The sequence below is a fragment of the Patella vulgata genome, chromosome 6, assembly GCF_932274485.2.
Source record: "Patella vulgata chromosome 6, xgPatVulg1.2, whole genome shotgun sequence".
Lineage (NCBI taxonomy): Eukaryota > Metazoa > Mollusca > Gastropoda > Patellidae > Patella > Patella vulgata.
In genome coordinates, this window is record NC_065884.2 from 67,141,686 (window position 1) to 67,160,040 (window position 18,355).

The 18,355-nt window shown below is 36.5% G+C and overlaps 2 protein-coding genes across 2 annotated transcripts; one reads left to right on the forward strand and one right to left on the reverse strand.

Annotated features, from left to right (window-relative positions):
* Positions 1 to 1,287: 1,287 nt before the first annotated feature.
* LOC126824057 (actin-like protein 6A) lies at positions 1,288 to 13,378 on the reverse strand. Its single transcript, XM_050553218.2, has 14 exons — positions 13,270 to 13,378; positions 12,643 to 12,719; positions 11,735 to 11,903; positions 10,774 to 10,874; positions 9,745 to 9,842; positions 8,809 to 8,903; positions 7,172 to 7,278; positions 6,901 to 6,987; positions 6,332 to 6,393; positions 5,821 to 5,935; positions 5,295 to 5,375; positions 4,010 to 4,105; positions 3,106 to 3,192; positions 1,288 to 2,458 (listed from the first exon to the last, which is right to left on the reverse strand). The coding sequence occupies exons 1-14, from the start codon at positions 13,292 to 13,294 to the stop codon at positions 2,378 to 2,380; spliced, it is 1,281 nt and encodes a 426-aa protein (XP_050409175.1). The 5' UTR covers positions 13,295 to 13,378; the 3' UTR covers positions 1,288 to 2,377.
* A 190-nt stretch (positions 13,379 to 13,568) lies between these two features.
* LOC126824103 (protein TSSC4) lies at positions 13,569 to 17,953 on the forward strand. Its single transcript, XM_050553300.2, has 2 exons — positions 13,569 to 13,623; positions 15,273 to 17,953. Exon 2 carries the CDS (start codon positions 15,328 to 15,330, stop codon positions 16,093 to 16,095), a length of 768 nt encoding a protein of 255 aa, XP_050409257.1. The 5' UTR covers positions 13,569 to 13,623; positions 15,273 to 15,327; the 3' UTR covers positions 16,096 to 17,953.
* Positions 17,954 to 18,355: the final 402 nt, after the last annotated feature.

The following is an 18,355-nucleotide window of genomic DNA, read 5'->3' on the forward strand; positions in this document are numbered from 1 at the left end:
TGAAGGTCATTAGAAGGGGTTTTCCCGACCTTGACCTATCAATTATGGATTAAAATAGATTTTCTTTCTCTTGACAGTCGGCTTGAACGTTTATAACGAAGAACGTGTAATTTAAAAAATATTAATTCATATGGCTAGCTAATTCCAAGTTCATATAAAAAAGAAGACAGAAGTGGCAGGCTTAATCGCGAGAATCCACAATACGGGTTTCCCTAGAGCGGTTCACTGACCCAGTTAACCTTTTATTTAGAGTTGCCTCCCTTACACCATAAACATATTACAGCTCTGCTCTTCATGCCAAATGTACTATTAGCCAGCTATCGCATAAGCTAAAGGTTAATGGCCCCAGATACGATAACGTAATGGTTAACTCTCACTCATAGGAACTGTGGCTCTCTCAGTCAGAGAGAGAGAGAGAGAGAGAGAGAGAAATAGAACTTAACGTCCAATCGAAACAAACTAGGACATTTCGGGAGTAACACATGGTTCAATTTTATTTCAACACTTCGCTTGGACGTAGTGGTCTTTAGCAATGGGAGGAAATCGCAGGACCCAGAGAAAACCCACGAGGTTGAACATGCGACCCTTCTAGCCACGTACAACCGAGGAATCGAAACCACACCAGGTGACTCAATGACAGACCTTGTGATACAGCGTGCTCATGCTAACCATTCACAATATAACACTTTTTCCTTCTGCAAATTAACTCCTACATTTTTTTTTAAGGAAGTATATCTGGATAAAAATACTTCCTATTTAGTGTAAATGGGTACATAAAATAATACACAAAGGCATAAAATGAGTAAAAGACACGATTCTGCCCGGACCAGTTTACTTACCACATCCTATGTAAACAAGGCACATGCTATCAAATCCAATGTGATGTCACACGAAGAAGGCATATGAACTTAAGTCAGTCATCTTATAGAATTAGAAGAAGGCTTTTGCATTACCTCAATGAAACAGATCGCATCCAACTATTAGTGAGCCAATGTCATAGCCAGAGAGAGAGACAGATGGGGTTTAATGTCCACTCGACACAAACTAGATAATATGGGGACTAACACATGGTTCAATTATATTTCAATAATTCGCATGCGCGTATGGGTATTTAGCAGTGGGAGGAAACCGGAGGATCCACCCCCGAGGTTGGACAGGCAACCCTTTAACTTGTCACGTACAACCGGGGAATCGAAACCATGCCAGTTGACTCAATGACAGCACCCCCAATGTCATAGCCTACCCATAGAGTAACCCTATAATAAACAACAATATGATGTCTCTATTGTTTTTATTTACAAATGATAATATAAGAATGATAAAATAAATGTCAACACCATGTTATTTATAATACAATATATAGACATCATATGATCTTACATGATAATTATACTGATTCTACTTTCACTTTGTTTATCCATTTTTAGTAACAGTCAACAACATCTTTAAAGCAGCTAAACCCCAAACTCAATATTTGCTATAATATTCAAAATTAAAAACAATATTGGTCTATTTCAATCAATATTGATTTAATTTGTTATCTTGTGTGAATATGTGAGATCCTAATATCCTATATTTAGACAAATAACATTTTATCATCAGTACACAAGTCATGTATTCTATGGTTTCCGACGCCATTTTGTAATAAAGAAAGAAAAACATATCCTATAAGACAATGTTGAAGTTATTAGTAATGACTGATTCACAAACCATAAATTATGATAAAAAACCAAGCGGAGAATGGACTAAAGCAGACATAAATGATGGTCGTTCAATTTGGCATGATCATTGTAGTAATTGTTTTGTGGAAGTAATTAGTAATGACCGATTCACAAACCATAAAATATGATCAAAAAAAAGTGGAGAATGGACTAAGCAGACATAAACGACGGTTGTTCAATCTGGAGTGAAATCTCTATCTAACATCCATGCAATATTAAAATATATAACGACAAGAGGATCATTGTAGTAATTGTTTTGTTTATTTTAATAGGAGATGTCTTTTCAGTAAAAAAAAAAAATTGGTTGGACTGTAAAACCACATGAAGATATATAACATCTTCCTCATCAGTTATCTGTGTTCTCTTTTAAGCCCTGTTTAATGAGTAAATTTTAAATCTAAAATTCCACCATGAGCAGTGAAACAGCACTATTATATGCACAATGGTGACATAAGAAGCGCTGAAATGTTTTTCTTTTGATCTCGAAATATCAGCCATTTTACATCTCAATATGATCTTTAAGGGAGGATGTTAAATATTTATTTGTCTTTATGCACAAAAAATAATAATAGTCATAGTTTGATTTTTCTTCACCGAAGCACTCGTTACTTTTTCTGTTGATTGTCAAATGTCAAGATATTTTATTGGGTCAAAGTTCAAGGACATTTTCTCTCAACACAACTTTTTCCACCTTCATCATATTCTTGTTTAGAGATCCACATTTGTTGAAAGGCTCCCTAAAATACACAATTTATATTAATTTGATATAAAAATTATGTCAGTATTAACAGCATAGGACTGGGAGAGAGAGAAATGGGGTTTAACATCCACTTGACACAAGCTAGGTCATTTCAGGACTAACAATAGTTTTAATTTTATTTCAATAATGGGCTTACGCGTAAGGGTCTTTAGCAGTGGGAGGAAACTGGAGGACCCGGAGAAAACCCACGAGGTTGGACAGTTAACTCAATCACAGACCTTATGATACAACGTGCACGTACTAACAATTCGGCCATCCAGCCCCCATGGTTCCAAAGAAGATGTGCAAATGTACTGAGTACATTTTTCAGATTGTAATATAGGCCAAAGTGATAAACTTTGTTAACTTTTTTAAATAATAAAACAAAATGTATAATTATTGCAGTTTTTTTTATAAAGTAAGTTAGAGTACTCCTCTGGTCAGAGTGCCTGGGGCAATTGCCCCTATTATAATCCTGAATGTCACCAGTTATAAATTGTTTCAATGGCATTTAGTAATTGAACTGCTTGATAAAGACTAAAGAAGCCTAGCTGAAATGTCGCTCAGTAATAAGCAGTAATTGTATTCGATAGAATTGTGACCTGTATCACCAGTTATTGTACGAATATAAAGTAGAATATTTACCAATGAAGCTAGAATAGATCCACCAATCCACGAACTAAATCTCCTCTCGGCCGTACTTGTCGCTGCTATAATCTTTAATCTCATACTCTACAAAAACAAGGACCATAACTCTTGCAAGTAATTATCAGAAATTATTGAACTTTCATGCACATTAAAAACCATTTGATGTGCAAGTAGTAGCAGTTAGAGGTTTTTTCTGCTTCCAATGTCAGAAAACATCATTTAGAACAACACTGTTTGTGAATTTTGTCAAGTTGCAGAGATAGAAATATTTGCCTGTCAACTTGTTGCCAACCAGTGGTTTTTACATTTGACACGTATTAAGTAAAACTACCTGATGCTAGTGACAGGTGGACTAAATTTTACTTAATGTTCAGTAAATTGAGTTCAGACCTCATGTGTATGTAATTATTCCCTTCCAATATGGTTGTGTTGTAAGAAGGTGATCAATGCCAATTGCACTGAGATTTGTAACAGCTCAGTTACTGAAGCGACAAGTTTGTGAGACCCGAGTTGCTGTCACGAATTACTAGCACTAGCACCATGGTGTACAGAGCTCTTCCCATTACAATGTCGATTTGAGGATCTATTTTACAGTTTAAACTGTTATTGATATAGCCAGAGAGAGATGTAAAAATAATACCAGCAACATTTTCAAGTAGGTGGATTGATTTGAAACATTTTGTCTTCAATTTCATTTCAATAATTTGCTTGTGTGCAGTGGAAGTTAACCGGAGGACCTGGAGAAAACCATGAGGTTGGACAGGCGACCATACTCCTTCTAACCGACAAGCAGGGAATCGAAGCCACGCCACTTGACACAATGACAGACCTTGTGATTTCACATTCAGCCACCCCACCCCCTGCTAGACTGGTAATACAACTGTGTTAATGCTGTCCTTACCGGTGGGGTTTTAGAACTTAAATCTCTGTTTAATCTTTCTGTAAAACCACCGAGTAACGTATTACCACCAACTACTATAACACTACCATATAAACTCTGAAAATAATACAAAAACATTTTAATTGAACATAATATTATATTATTTTTTAAAAGATACATTATGGAAGATTAGATAAAGAGCTGGCAGTTCTCACTATAATAGTACAAAACTAGATGATGTAAAGGGAATATGCTGAAAATTTCAGTCAAATTGCTTCACTCCAAGCCCAGAAAACATTATTCTAAAATCTTTGTAGCCTCGATTGTCATTGTTAGCTCTGTCACAATAATTAACAAAGTCTCGATTTTCCATTTTTGGATTCAAATCCAATAAAAATCGGACATTTAAGATGGCTTCAAGAGTTGATTATGGTTTGGATAAGTTGATTTATGTCTAATTAATAATTTAGATAACATTTCAGGCCTAAAGAAAGAGAAAAAGAGAGAAATGGGGTTTAAAGTCCACTCAACACAAACTAGGTCATTTCGGGACTAAGATATGGTTTTAATTTCATTTCAATAATTTGCTTGCGCGTAGGGGTCTTTAGCAGTGGGAGGAATCTGGAAGACCCGGAGAAAACCCACGAGGTTGGACAGGCGACCCTACTCCTTGTCACGTACAACCGGGGATTTGAAACCACGCTCAATGACAGACCTTATGATACAGCGTGTGCGTGCTAACCATTTGGCCATCCAACTCCCACAGGCCTAAAGAAAGACTGCAATAGGCATATTTAGCTCTTGTATAATGTAATGTATGTTTAATTGAACAAAATATTATATCATTTTTCTCTAGAGATTAACACTCAATTTGATATATATATATATATATATATGTTCATTGCAGTTCATGTGTCTTGTCTGCAAAGAAATGAAATGAAATGTGGTTTAACGTCCTAATGTTCTACTCCTATACTGGGCTAATTAAGACGGGAATACGCCATATAGTGTACTATAAGGGAAATTTTGCCTAGACAGCAACGCTACAGCCTACTCTTATATTGAATTCCAACTGGCAAGGTATCATTAACATGCGCGCTAATGTGTACACGGGACCTTAGTTTTTCGTCCCATCTGAATGACTAGACAGCTGATAGGTCTTAGAAACAGTAATAAATATTCTAATGACCAACAAGCAAATAGATTAAAACAAAAACATAATTATATACATTGACCTCAGATGTATACGTAAGAAGTGGTGAGATGTTGATAAAAGCAACATTGTGTATAAAAGTTTCGTACTTACCGGTCTACAATCTATATCACACATTCCAACACTAGTAGTTACCACATGACCAGCTCCTAACATAGTATTACCAGGTATATCCTATAATATAGTATAATCACATTACCAGGTATAACCTATATAATCACATTACCTAACATAGTATTACCAGGTACAATTATCACATTAATTACTACTCAACACTAAGCAGGTATTTTCGGGACTAACACACACTCTAACCTGGGTATCATTTAACCATGTGTATTCATCCCTAATTTCATTCAATAAAATTCGTAAAAATCGTTTAAAACCACCCCAATTCATTCGATTTGCACTTGTGTCCAGATTACAGCCAACAGTTAATTTTCATAAAGAGCATCCAATTAACTACCCGTTTAATTTCTCAACCAATCAATACGATCATATATATTTGTACAAAGCATATCTTTGTAAATACTAAATAGATTTGAACCATATTCTGGTTGGCAACGGATTCAAAATCCCTGCTATGACGAGCCTCGACTTTTAACTTCTATATTTTACTTACTTTGATAATAGATGGATCAAATAAACCCTCACAAGCTTTAAATCTTTCTGAACCAAAATCCATATTATAGCCATTAGGGAATTCATAATGAAACAATGGCATGCTATCAACAGTTCTATAAATAGAAAAAAGAAATCAGGTTTAACATCCTACTTTTATGCACCAAAACGAGAGAGAGAGATGGGGTTTAACATCCACTTGACACTCATTTCGGGACTAACATATGGTCCAATTCTATTCCAATAATTTGCTTGCACGTAGTGGTCTTTAGCAGTGGGAGGAAGCTGGAGGACACAGAGAAAATGGCAACAGGCTTATTGTATTATAGCAAGTAGCAGAGATCTTTAATTCATCATATCTTTGTAAGTACAGAATGGAATTCAACCATTTTTGAACTGATATTCCTTTTGGAGATTCAACTTTCACAGTATTGTAAGATACAAGTGATTCCTATTTCTTAAAATAGCGCAGAATAACTTAATGCTACATACAATAATAGTGAATGACTTACTCTTGATCATATGGAGCATCCGAAACATTTAATACAGAGGCAGCAAAATCCTGTAAAACATCCTGAAACATAAAATATTTTACATTAATTTCTGTATATACTCAAACTGTTACCAGGAAAACATAATTAAAAAAAATAGATAATGTAAAGGAAATATACAGAAAATTTTCAGTCAAATTACTTCACTCTGAGTCTAGACATCAGTGATACAATTATAGTCTAGTCTCGATTGCCATTACTACCATTACAATAATAGACAAAGTCTCGGGTATCCATGTTTACAGTAACTACATCGACCACAAAACGTATTTCAATCTAGTTATATTGCAGCCATCTGATGGCATCGAGAGTTCATTATGGTCTGGAAAAGTTAATTAATGTCTAATTAATAATTTAGATAAGATTTAAGGCCTAATGAAAGACCTGCAATAGACAGATTTAGCTCTTTCATAATGCATGTTTAATCTATGTATCTTTTTAAAAAAAAAGTATATGTGATGTTTTTTTTTGAATTGGTCAGATTTTTACTTCATTTATTGTAATAAAGGACAACCCCAGTGTAGACCAACCTTAACCATATAGTTATGGAATGATTTCGTCACTTCACAAATATCCTTTTTCTTCCATTTTGGTGGTTCATTTTCTTTTACTTCTTCCTGGAAAAATTAACAACAAAATCAATAAATTACAGAAATACACCAGACTAGGTCATTTCGGGACTAACATTGACTTAATGATAGATCTTATGAGACTTTTAAATTCCCGTTATTTTCCAGGACTAATGGGTAATAAAGCATCATATTGATATTGTTGATTTATAAATAAAAGAACATAACTTACTTTACTTTGTATAAGATAAGGGGGGATAACTTCTACATTTAATTCTTCCATCATTTTTCTACATTCTACCGTAACAAAGTCACCAGCTAAAGGTGATTTAACTATACCTGAAACAATAGAAAACAATCTTTATCATAAACAAGGTATGTTGATCAATGGAGTATAGAGTAGAAGGTAAAATACACGAGTTTAACATCTACCTGCAAAAAGGGGACTTATGGGGCATAATCGATTGAACATTCTGGAATTGAATTCTCTAAATCCCCTTAAAAGTGACAATCGAGTGAAAATGGGGATTTTGGGCTAGAACGCATGCGTCGACTGAATAAGTAAATATCTCAACCAACCAAGCCAGTTGAAACATATTCGTTGTGTTTAATTATGTCACGATTCTACTTACACCACCTCTACTGTCTGGACTGACAGAATTGTGACGGGACTGAATTCCATGTCACTCGATTGCAATTCTGTCAACTCGGAACATTCCAGACTGACAAGCGACAGACATACATGTACACCATACATTGTGCTGTGCTATGAAGAAAATTATGCCTTAACAGCGCACTACCGAGAGAGAGTTTATCTCCACTGAACACAAACTAGGTCATTTTGGGACCAACATATGGTTCAAGTTTTTATAAATTTTTATGTCAATAATTCGCTTGTGCGTAAGGGTTTTTAGCAGTGGGAGGAAACCAGAGGCCCAGAGAAAACCCACAAGGTCGGAGGCTACTCTACTACTTGTTATGTACAACCGGGGAATCAAAACCATGCCAGTTGACTCAATGACGGACCTTATGATACAGCGTGCATTAGGGCTGGTGAAAAATATCGATATGGCCTATAATCGTCGGCCACTACGGAAAAATATCGATATTGATATTCAGTTCTTGATATCGATACTCGTATAAAAAATAAAGGAGCTTCAATAAAATGAAATTAACAGAATGTTTTGTGTCAAATAATCGCCGTCATATCATTCAAAACACACTAAAACTAAAATCACACACACTTTACGAAGGTACAACCACCGCGCCGGTAATTTTGGGGGTCATTTACAACAATGACAATGAATAATTAATTAATTGTTCAGGGGAAATAACTCAATTTTAATAGAAATTAATTTATTGTTATAAGCGGCCGAGGAAAATTGTTAACAGCAATTGATGGTGAGCGCGAAGCTGCGATTACTATTTTGTTCATAATACTATAAGATAAGCTGTCAAGGAAACAAACATTAAGAAAACGTAGTTTGAGGATCATAGTTTCTTTTTTTATTTGATCAATAACACATTTAAATGCATTATTAGCATACAAACAGTTATTTCAAATTTTCCGGTATCGATATTGCCGAGATGGTTGCCGATATTGATATTCAAAATAGGTATCGATTGCAAGCCCTAGTGTGCATGCACTAACCATTCAGCCATCCAACCTCCAGTTTCTTTTACATGCACGCTGTCTACACAGCACCTAACTTTTTTGTACCATTCGAATGACTAGACACCGTCCTTGCCAGATCCCCCGTCTTGCACCATTGATTTGGGTTTAGTACAGACCCTCCGTCTTGCACCGTGGGTTCAGTACAAAGTAACTACACTCAGTGCCAAACAGGATATTTTCCTAGACGTACTTACCATGCTGTAAAACATATCCATCATACACCGGAACAGCAGACGTATGAGTGGCGCCACTGTCTAATATCAAAGCTGTTGATCTACCATTTGCAAATCTAGAAATTACAGTCACAGAAACTATACTATAGGAAAGAGAGAGAAACCGGAGGTCCCGGAGAAAACCCACGAGGTTGGACAGGCAACCCTACTCCTTGTCATGTACAACCTGGCAATTCCGCCACCCAACCCCCCTCTATTGGAAAGAGAGAGAAATAAGAATTATAATGACTTTAGCCATGTGAGGAAACTGCATGACTGGTAGACAGCCCTGGAGATTTGGCAGAAGACACTACTTGTAACTTCAGTCTGCTTCTCACTAGCAGGATACCCGTTCGATGCCCAAATTTGCTCTTGGCCGAATTCGCCAGGGGCCCAAATTCACACCATAACTACGAAACCGTTAGTGGTAGTCCATCGCCAGTCCAAGCTACCCCGATACACCAAATTTCAGCCTCGGAACAGCCCTAGTGTAGTTGCCACAACAGACACACAAACGACTGTCATAAATATTAGTGTAGATAGGCGCACACTTAGAGAGAGAAATGAGGTTTAATGTCCTACTGTTCTGCTCTGAACTGGGCAAATGAAGACGGGCATACGCCATACAGTGTGCTATCAGTGAAATTTTGCCCGGACAGTGGACCTACGGCCTACTCTTATATTGACTTCCAACTGCCAAGGGATCTTTTACGTGCATGCCAATGTTTACATGGGACCCCAGTTTTTCATGCCATCCGAACGACTAGGCAGCTGTCCTTGTCACCGACAAGGGAGAACCACGACGGAAAATCTGGATAAACTTTCTGGGCCAATGCAGGGATCGAACACCCGACCTTCAGACTAGCGAGCCAGCTGATAAATTGGATAACAAAAACTTTATCAATATAAAAAGGATACGCTGATAATACTGGACTTTTACTCAAGAAGAAAGCAGGTACATTATATTTCTCAAACATAATTTCTGTCATTTTTTCTCTTTTTTCTCTCGTATTCCACTAAAAAAACATAAAAAAACAGCATCATCATTTACCATGTTCAATCATTAGCCTTGTTCAAAATATCAGTTTTAAATCAGGGTTTTCAGTTCAAATTTTGAGTCGGTCGTAATTATTTTTTCAAATTCCGATTAGCGAGATGTTTTCTTTCCAAAGGATGAAAATTTTAGCATTATCCCAATTCTCAACTACATTGTACATGTCAAACAGGCGTTATATGGGAGATTAGATAAAGAGCTGACAATCTGTTATAATAGTTAAAAAATCGATAATGAAAAGAGAATATGATGAAAATTTCAGTCGAATTATTTCACTCGTAGACGAGAAATCCTCATTGTTACCGTTATTACGATAATAAACAAAGTCTTGACTATCCAGTTTTATGATTAATCTCAGATCGGATTCAAATCTGTTGACAATTGATTATGGTCTTGTCATGTTAATGAATGTCTAATTAATAATTTGTATAACATTTAAGGCCTAAAGAAAGATCTGCAATAGGCAGATTTAGCTCTTGCATAATGTATGGTTAAGCTTTTATTGTTTGAAATTCTACTTTCATGACCAAGTCTTGACATATATTGTAAGGCACCTAACCCGTCAAAGACTTTGTCAGACAAATTATAAATGAAATGAATTGAAATGGGGTTTAACGTCCTACTGTTCTGCTCCTAAACTGGGCTAATGAAGACGGGCATACGCCACAGCCTACTCTTATATCGAATTTCAACTGCCAAGGGATCTTTTACGTGCACGCCAATGTTTACACAGGACCTCGGTTTTTCCCATCCGAACGACTAGACAGCTGTACTTGTCATAGTGTAATATTTTTCACCTGACAATGTCTGTGACAGGTGTTTTATAACCAGGTGTGTTAAAGACCAGTAAATCTGAGTAATGTTGAAACAAGATAGAAAAGAAAGAGACTTACGGCTGGTTCTGACATCATGACAGGATGATGGTCGGCATCTGATTTTATATGTCTTTCATACGTGTAGTCCATAACTTTCTCAAACACATCCCAATTATCAACTGTAAAAAATAAATATAGAGAGAAAAATGAGGTTTAACGTACACTCGACATAAATAAGGTTATTTTGGGACTAACACATGGTTCAATTTCATTTCAATAATTCGCTTGCACATGGGGGTCTTTAGAAGTGGGATGAAACCCTATAACAAATATATCCCTATATTAACAACTGTACAAAACAAATACATGTATGAACATACAACACAGGCTTGTCCCCCACCCCCACCCCAGTCTCTTTACATGTGAACATACCACTCAGGCTTATTGCTACCCCATTCTCCCCATCTCTTTAAGTGTGAACATACGACTCAGACTTGTTGCCCCCTCCCTTACATATGAAGATATGACCCAGGCTTTATGTATGAACATACATGTAAGACCCAGGCTTGTCACGCTCCCTATTTATGTATGAACATAAGACCCTGACCTCTTGCCCCTCTCCCAATAAACTTCCAACTCGTGGCCTAATGAACAATCACAAGTATAAGCCATGTTTTATTATTACAGAAATGAAATGGGGTTTAACATCCCACTATTCTGCTCCAAACTGGGCTAATGAAGACAGGTATACGCCATACAGTATGCTATGAGGAAAATTTTGCCCGGACAGCAAGGGATCTTTTACGTGCACGCCAATGTGTTCACGGAACCTCGGTTTTTTGTACCATCCGACTGTACTTGTCAGACCCTCTTTCCTGCATCACTGACAAGGGCGAACCATGCTGGAAAATCTGGATGGACTTTCTCAGCCAATGCAGGGATCGAACACCCGACCTCCAGCGTCTTACCCACATAGCCACCATGACCCCCGTTATTATTACACTTAGAACATCAGATAAATCAGAGCATTATTACTCACCCATTCCATCTTTAAGGAAACTGACCATATCCATCTTTTTACGGGGAACCTTTATATGAACTGTATCCATGAAATATTTTCTATCGGGCTGTTTAGGTACGTCTAATGTATCCGTTTCCATGGCAGTCTCCAGATCATCAACTATACCAACATGAGTTGGCATTTCAGTCTAAACAGAGAAAACATATTAACCATGTGATTCTGTGTCAGTTATTAAATCTAAAGTGAAAACTTGGTTATTTAGTCACTGCCATTAACAATCCAAAGTGAGAACGTTTAACGTCCACTGGACACAAACTAGGTCATTTCAGGACTAACACATGGTGCAAACTTATTTCAATAATTTGCTTGCCGGCGGGGTCGTTAACAGTGGCAGGAAACTGGAGGACCCAGAGAAAACCCACAAGGTTAGACAGGGGAATCGAAACCACACCAGTTGACTCAATGACAGACATTGTGATACAACGTGCAAGCACTAACCCATTCGGCCCCCCCCCCACCACATACTATACAAATATCATTGATATTATTATTATTATGCTGCCTACCGGTATCGTAATGAATGGAATAAAGTTTAACAAGTTTAACATCTTATCAAAACAATACTTTGGTCCTGTACAGTTAATTGTATTAAAGGGGCATTATGGGAGATTTGATAAAGAGCTGTCTGTTCTCATTATAATTTAAAAACTAGATAATGTAAAGGAAAGGGAATATGCTGAAAGTATTAGCATTTGATACAGCGTGCACATGCTAACCATTCAGCCATCCAACCCCCGTCACCATTAGCCCAGTCGGTGCACAACAGTAAGACATTAACCACACCATTTCATTAAAGGTTTCCAGAAGACGTACACATGGTGTACCATATTATCTTACAGAAGTACTCAAGTTGGTCTGGAACATACCTTTGGTGTATCTTCTCCTGCAAATCCAGCCCTAAAGGAATAGGATCCGATATCAAACACAATTGCACCAACCTCATCTGAAAAATAGAAAAATAGTTAACATTTTAACCATTTGCAATAAGATCGACTTTTTAATAAATAGTGTGTGTGTGTTGGTGTCGAGCAATGTTCACCACTAATTTCTAATTTTAAGCGGTAAACCTAACTGGTGCACACAAAATCGATGAAGACATCATGGATAGACTATGGTGTAATGTTACCGGTACTCAACTAATAACTATTTCGTGCTGATCGGCATTCCCAGGCAGTGACGACAGTCTTTGGGGATGCTCAATTGTCATGTCAGTTGTGACATTGGCAGTATCAACGGTTTTCCCGTCAGAAGTCTGACTAAGATGACCTTAATGTAACTTCAATGCAACATTAACATCATAATTAATACATTTAAATTAATATAATCATCAAATATTTGCATTTTCATTATTAATAATTTTCACAAGGAAAGGGAGACAATTCACGTGGTAAACAAACTCGACTTTCTTATCAATTTTTTTGATAAAAACGTTTACTAGAACTAAGATATGTGCATAGAAATTGGATAATATGGTAGGATGGAACCGAACTCACCTCCCCCGTACACACCGCCACTCATTTTGTAACTAAAAATGCACTTTTTACAAGAAAACTGAAGCTTTGTTAAAATTCGCCGGGAACAAAGAACAACTTCCGTTTCTTTTATTTTACGGGTGTCGTAAATATGTTTACATATGAACCCTTTTTACTTGATATTTTTTACAATTATGACGTGATTTTTAATGAATTCAGTTTTATTTCAATAATCAAACGAAAGAAATGATACACAATCGTCTCTAATATTATTTTATTATTATTATCTTAGGTTTACGACAATATTCCAAACAAGGGACATAACTCTGGAAAAAAGAAGAAAAATGGCCCCTGAAAATAATTCCCAAATCAAAGGTTTTAGAAATTGATAATTTATACGTAGAGACCCACCGATTTCTGCTAAATTTGAATTCATAAACTCGCAAGCCATTTTTGGGGGCATATTGCAGTCTTTTTTCATAAATAAAATGAACGCTTGAACTTGAGAAATGATTGACTTTACAAATTTCCATCTCCCAATCCCAAACTATAGTATTATTATGATAAATGATATGATATCATTATGATGGGCCAATTAACCAAACCCTGTCATTGTAACCTTTGTTTCGAAAAATTTCCTGTCCTTTGATTGATATATCATGATCCACATATAATTCAAACATATTATTTAATGTCTGTTAATTCTGTGCTCGCTGTATCATAGGGTCTGCCATTGAGTCAACTGGCATGGTTTCGATTCCTCGGTTGTATGTCACTATGTGACAAGGAGTAGGGTCACCTGTCCAACCTCATTGGTTTTCTCTGGGCACTCTGGTTTCCTTCCACTGCTAAAGACCCCTACGTGCAAGCGAATCATTGAAATAAAATTGAACCATATGTTAGTCCAGAAATGACGTAGGTTGTGTCGAGTGGACGTTAAACCCCTGTTTCTCTCAGTGATCCCTCCGTTATTTCCGACCAAATGATGACCACTTTGGCAAATGTTTTGGCTGTTATATTATGACCGTTTGAGCAAAGTGAATTTTTACAAACATCAATTTCTTTGTGACGAAATAAAATTAACATATTGTTATCATATCATCAATATCATGACCTGTGAGTTTATTTTATGACAGGGAGCCATGGTGGCTCAGTGGGTGAGACATTGGCTCACTAACAGGAAGGTACCATGTTCAATCACTGTGTTGGTAGAGAAAGTTCATCATTACTTTCTGGGGTGGTTTCCCTAGTCAGAGGTCCGGGCAAAGGACAAAACAAAATTCGTTCAAATGATAGAGAAACCGAGGTCCTGTGTACACATTGGTCTGCAAGTAAAAGAACCTTTGGCAGTTTGAATTTGATATAAAAACAGACTGTAGCGCCGCTGTCCAGGGAAAATTTCCCTCATAGAAAACTGCATTGCGGCTGATCGAGCGTCATCACTAGCCCAGTCAGGGCAGAACAGTAGGACGTTAAACCCATTTCATATTTTACAATGGTCATAAACATGTTACAGGCTATGCTACTTGTTAGTCTTCAGATTCCTGTTGTGTTGACAGAGATCCTTAAATCTATTTGTGTCATTATATGCACGAAAAAAACTTCTTGTAGTGGTCATTGAAAGATCTGTATGTCATCTTTTATAGGCCAACATGTATATATTGTTAATGACATAAGGGGTATTGAAAAATCTTCAAATCTATCAGCTTATAGGTATTAATTATGTCGGACCCGTGTATACATTGGCGTGCACTAATGATCCCTTGGCAGTTGGAATTCGATATAAGAGTAGGCCATAGTGCCGCTGCTCGGGCAAAATTTCATTCATAGCACACTGAATGGCGTATGCCTGTCTTCATTAGCCCAGTCGGAGCAGAACAGTGGGACGTTAAACCCCATTTCATTTCAATTCATTTCATTAATTATGATGTATCCTAAATCCAAAAATGCTGATGAGGTTTCAGTTAATTTGTAAATATAAATTGATATTTCTTTAAATTATCATAATTTTTGTATTATTTTAGAATACATAATCGTGTAATAACAGTACCGGAGTACCAGTATAAATACGTAAGAAAAATGTCGAAAACAGACGCTGTTCCAGTATTTGAGTTAGGGTCAGCAGGAACAGATTTCAAATCTAAAAGTAAGGATATATTTGGTGTTCTTCAGACCTTAGAAGATAAACATTCAGCAGTCGAATCGGCTCGCAGAAAATCGGGATCAGAAAAAGATGAAGAAACGTTTTGGAAAAATGACCCCATTGTTGAACCCGATGTGGTCAGTAAAGATACAGCATCTCATGAACACACTAACAAATTAAAGGGAAGTTACTCTAATAGGTCTTCGGATAAGGGAGATGCGAGTAATTTCAGAAAACCGTACTTTAGACCTCCGTCTAATAGGCGGTTTAACAAACAGATAATCCCAGACCATAAAATACATCCAGAGAAGTACACATGCTATAGTCTCGGAGATGTTTCTTCTTCAGATATGTCAAATACTTCAAATAGTCGAGCAGCTTTCGATTTTCTCGAAGAGCGACGTAAATTTCGCGAGCAACAGGAAAGAGGTTCGGACGAAGAAGAAGCCAAAGTTGATGTCAGCGACACAGCATGCTCCAGGGGGGTCTTCACTTTTAAGAAAAGGAACAAGACTGACGAGCAATCAGAGAAAAAAGGTGATAAATCAAAGGATAAAACTGTTGTTAGTTTAGCCGAGGAAGAACCAGAGGATGATGAGGAGAAACAAAACGAAAAAACAGAGGAGATAGCATGTTTTAAACCACGTAAATCTAAACAAAGAAATATCCGAGTTCGTGAAGATGCTGAGGATGAAGACGAATAAATGTATATAAAGAATTGTTTAATTAATTTGTTTATTATGAAAAATGGGTGGTGCACGACTTAAAATTTACTACACGATTTGACATTAAATAGATACAAATCGATGTTTTAGATACAACAAATTGATGTGTTATATACATCTTTGTGGATACCTTCTTAGCAACATGTGGTAGACATGCAGCTCATTACATTTATATTTGAAGTACATTTATTGTAAGCATTTGTTTGTTGGAATGGAACTACAACTATTAACCCTTTCGCTACTGGTCACTAGCTTACTGACCCTATTTCTACTATAGCTATTTTAATAAAATGGTAACGGGTAACCTAGAAGTTTTGTGATGACTCATTGATCAGGCCCTATGTAATGCCAATGAAAGTTAGCTTTAGGTCATTGCGGTCTATTGTTTATTGTGCTCGTTGTTATTCTAGGCCTAATTTGGGACCCGGTGTAGCGGAGACATCTCACAGACAATTTATGATGTGTGTTTTAATCTGGTGACTAGGCCCTACGTAATAAAAGGTTAAATGGACTATGATTTAATATTTTACTTTTGTTAATAATCCTACATTATTTTATATAGCAGTAGTCATTGCTAGACATTAATCTAAAACAAGTAGTGATAGGTGTGGTGCACAAGGTCGGGTATGCATACTCTTCATGGAATGTTGCTGAACTTAAAGAGTTCACAAGACCGTTACATGCATCATTTTTATATGCCCACATTGAAATGAAGTCGTATGTTGTCGTGGCCCTGTCCGTCTGTCTGTCCGGCGTCCACAATTCCTTGTGGATGCTCTAGAGGCTACAGTTAATACCCGATTGACTTTAAATTTATACACAGTGATTTTTAACTATTTCCGATAATTATTGCCAGAGTTATGTCCCTTGATCACTTTGAAAGATCTTGTGAGCCCTCTGAAGACTAAAGTTAATATAAATTGCTTAAGGTCATGAGACGAACAATTGAAACAAATTCTAATGTTTTCTGATCATTACTTAATGGGTTATTACTCGTAATCAGATTTTCATATGTTGTAAATGTTCTCATGACTGAAAAAAGAAAAAATATGCGACAACCCTTGTTGACTGCCTGGACGACTTAACTGCTGCGGCTGTTTTTCGTTGCCTGGCAACCTATATGTTTATAACAGTATTTGTTGTGGTTTTGTTTTTTATGTGTCAAATTAGCCCTACAGTAAATCTTTCTTGTGTGTTATGATTACTGGTAGACATGACAACAGCAAGGGTATTTTAATGAGAGAGTTGTATAATGTACATGTATATTTATAGGCTGTGTGTATCTCATAGCAATCTCCATGCATCTCCTAGTTAAGAGCTTTGCACCAATCTGATTAAAATCAATTTTGATTGGCTAAGCACTAAAATCAATCTAATATTATCCAATCAAATTACTAAAATCTAGATTTTATCTTAGTTAAAATTTCGTGAAACAGGGCCCAGATCTTTATTTCCTCCGGTTTCCTCCCGCTAATCAAACCCCTACATGTACGTGCAGGCACATTATTGAAATAAAATTGCACCATATAGTGGTCCCGAAATGACCTACTTTGTGTAAAGATGGCGTTAAACCACATTTCTGGCTCTCTCTCTGTTAAAAAGAAGAGAGGCGAGAAGGTCTGATTCAATGAGACTAGCCCTGCACATATCATTATTCTTTTGATGTCACTATTATGTTAACTGTGTTATATGTTTTGGTGCATCTAAGCAACTCTGTTGGTTTTTTATTCATAAGATGTACTTTCAAGCTTTATACATTATTGCTTGTTTTTTTGTTATTTTTAATGAAATATTACTAAAATTACTGTATGACCGTAATAAAAATGGTAAAAATCTTTTCAAATAATTTATATATTAAAAAAAGTATTTCCTAACTTGACCCTCATATTTGGTGGCATCTACAAAGTTTGGGCAATGGGTTCTTTAATGTGCACATCAATATGAATAGGCCTACAGTGGGCCTCAGATTTCCATTCCATCCCAACAACTAGGTACACTTCCCTTGACATCTCTGACAATTGAGAAAATAAAATGAAATGAAATGTTTTTTAACATCCTACTATTCTGCTCCGACTGGGTTAATGAAGACAGGCATATGCCATACAATGTGTTATGAGGGAAAGTTTGCCCGAACAGCGGCACTACGGCCTGCTATTATATCAAATTCGAACTGTTAAGGGTTATTTTACGTGCACGCCAATCCTGATGAACTTTCTCGACCAATGTAGGGATTGAACAG

What these genes read in the sequence shown, in the direction of transcription:
- LOC126824057 (XM_050553218.2), bottom strand. Translation starts at nt 13,294, where the DNA reads ATGAGTGGCGGTGTGTACGGGGGAG. An exon ending in CTTATCTTATACAAAGTAAA is followed by an intron (nt 6,988 to 7,171) that starts GTAAGTTATGTT and finishes TAATTTTTCCAG; the next exon opens with GAAGAAGTAAAAGAAAATGA. An exon ending in GTGATATAGATTGTAGACCG is followed by an intron (nt 4,106 to 5,294) that starts GTAAGTACGAAA and finishes TATTATTTTCAG; the next exon opens with AGTTTATATGGTAGTGTTAT.
- LOC126824103 (XM_050553300.2), top strand. Translation starts at nt 15,328, where the DNA reads ATGTCGAAAACAGACGCTGTTCCAGTATTTGAGTTAGGGTCAGCAGGA.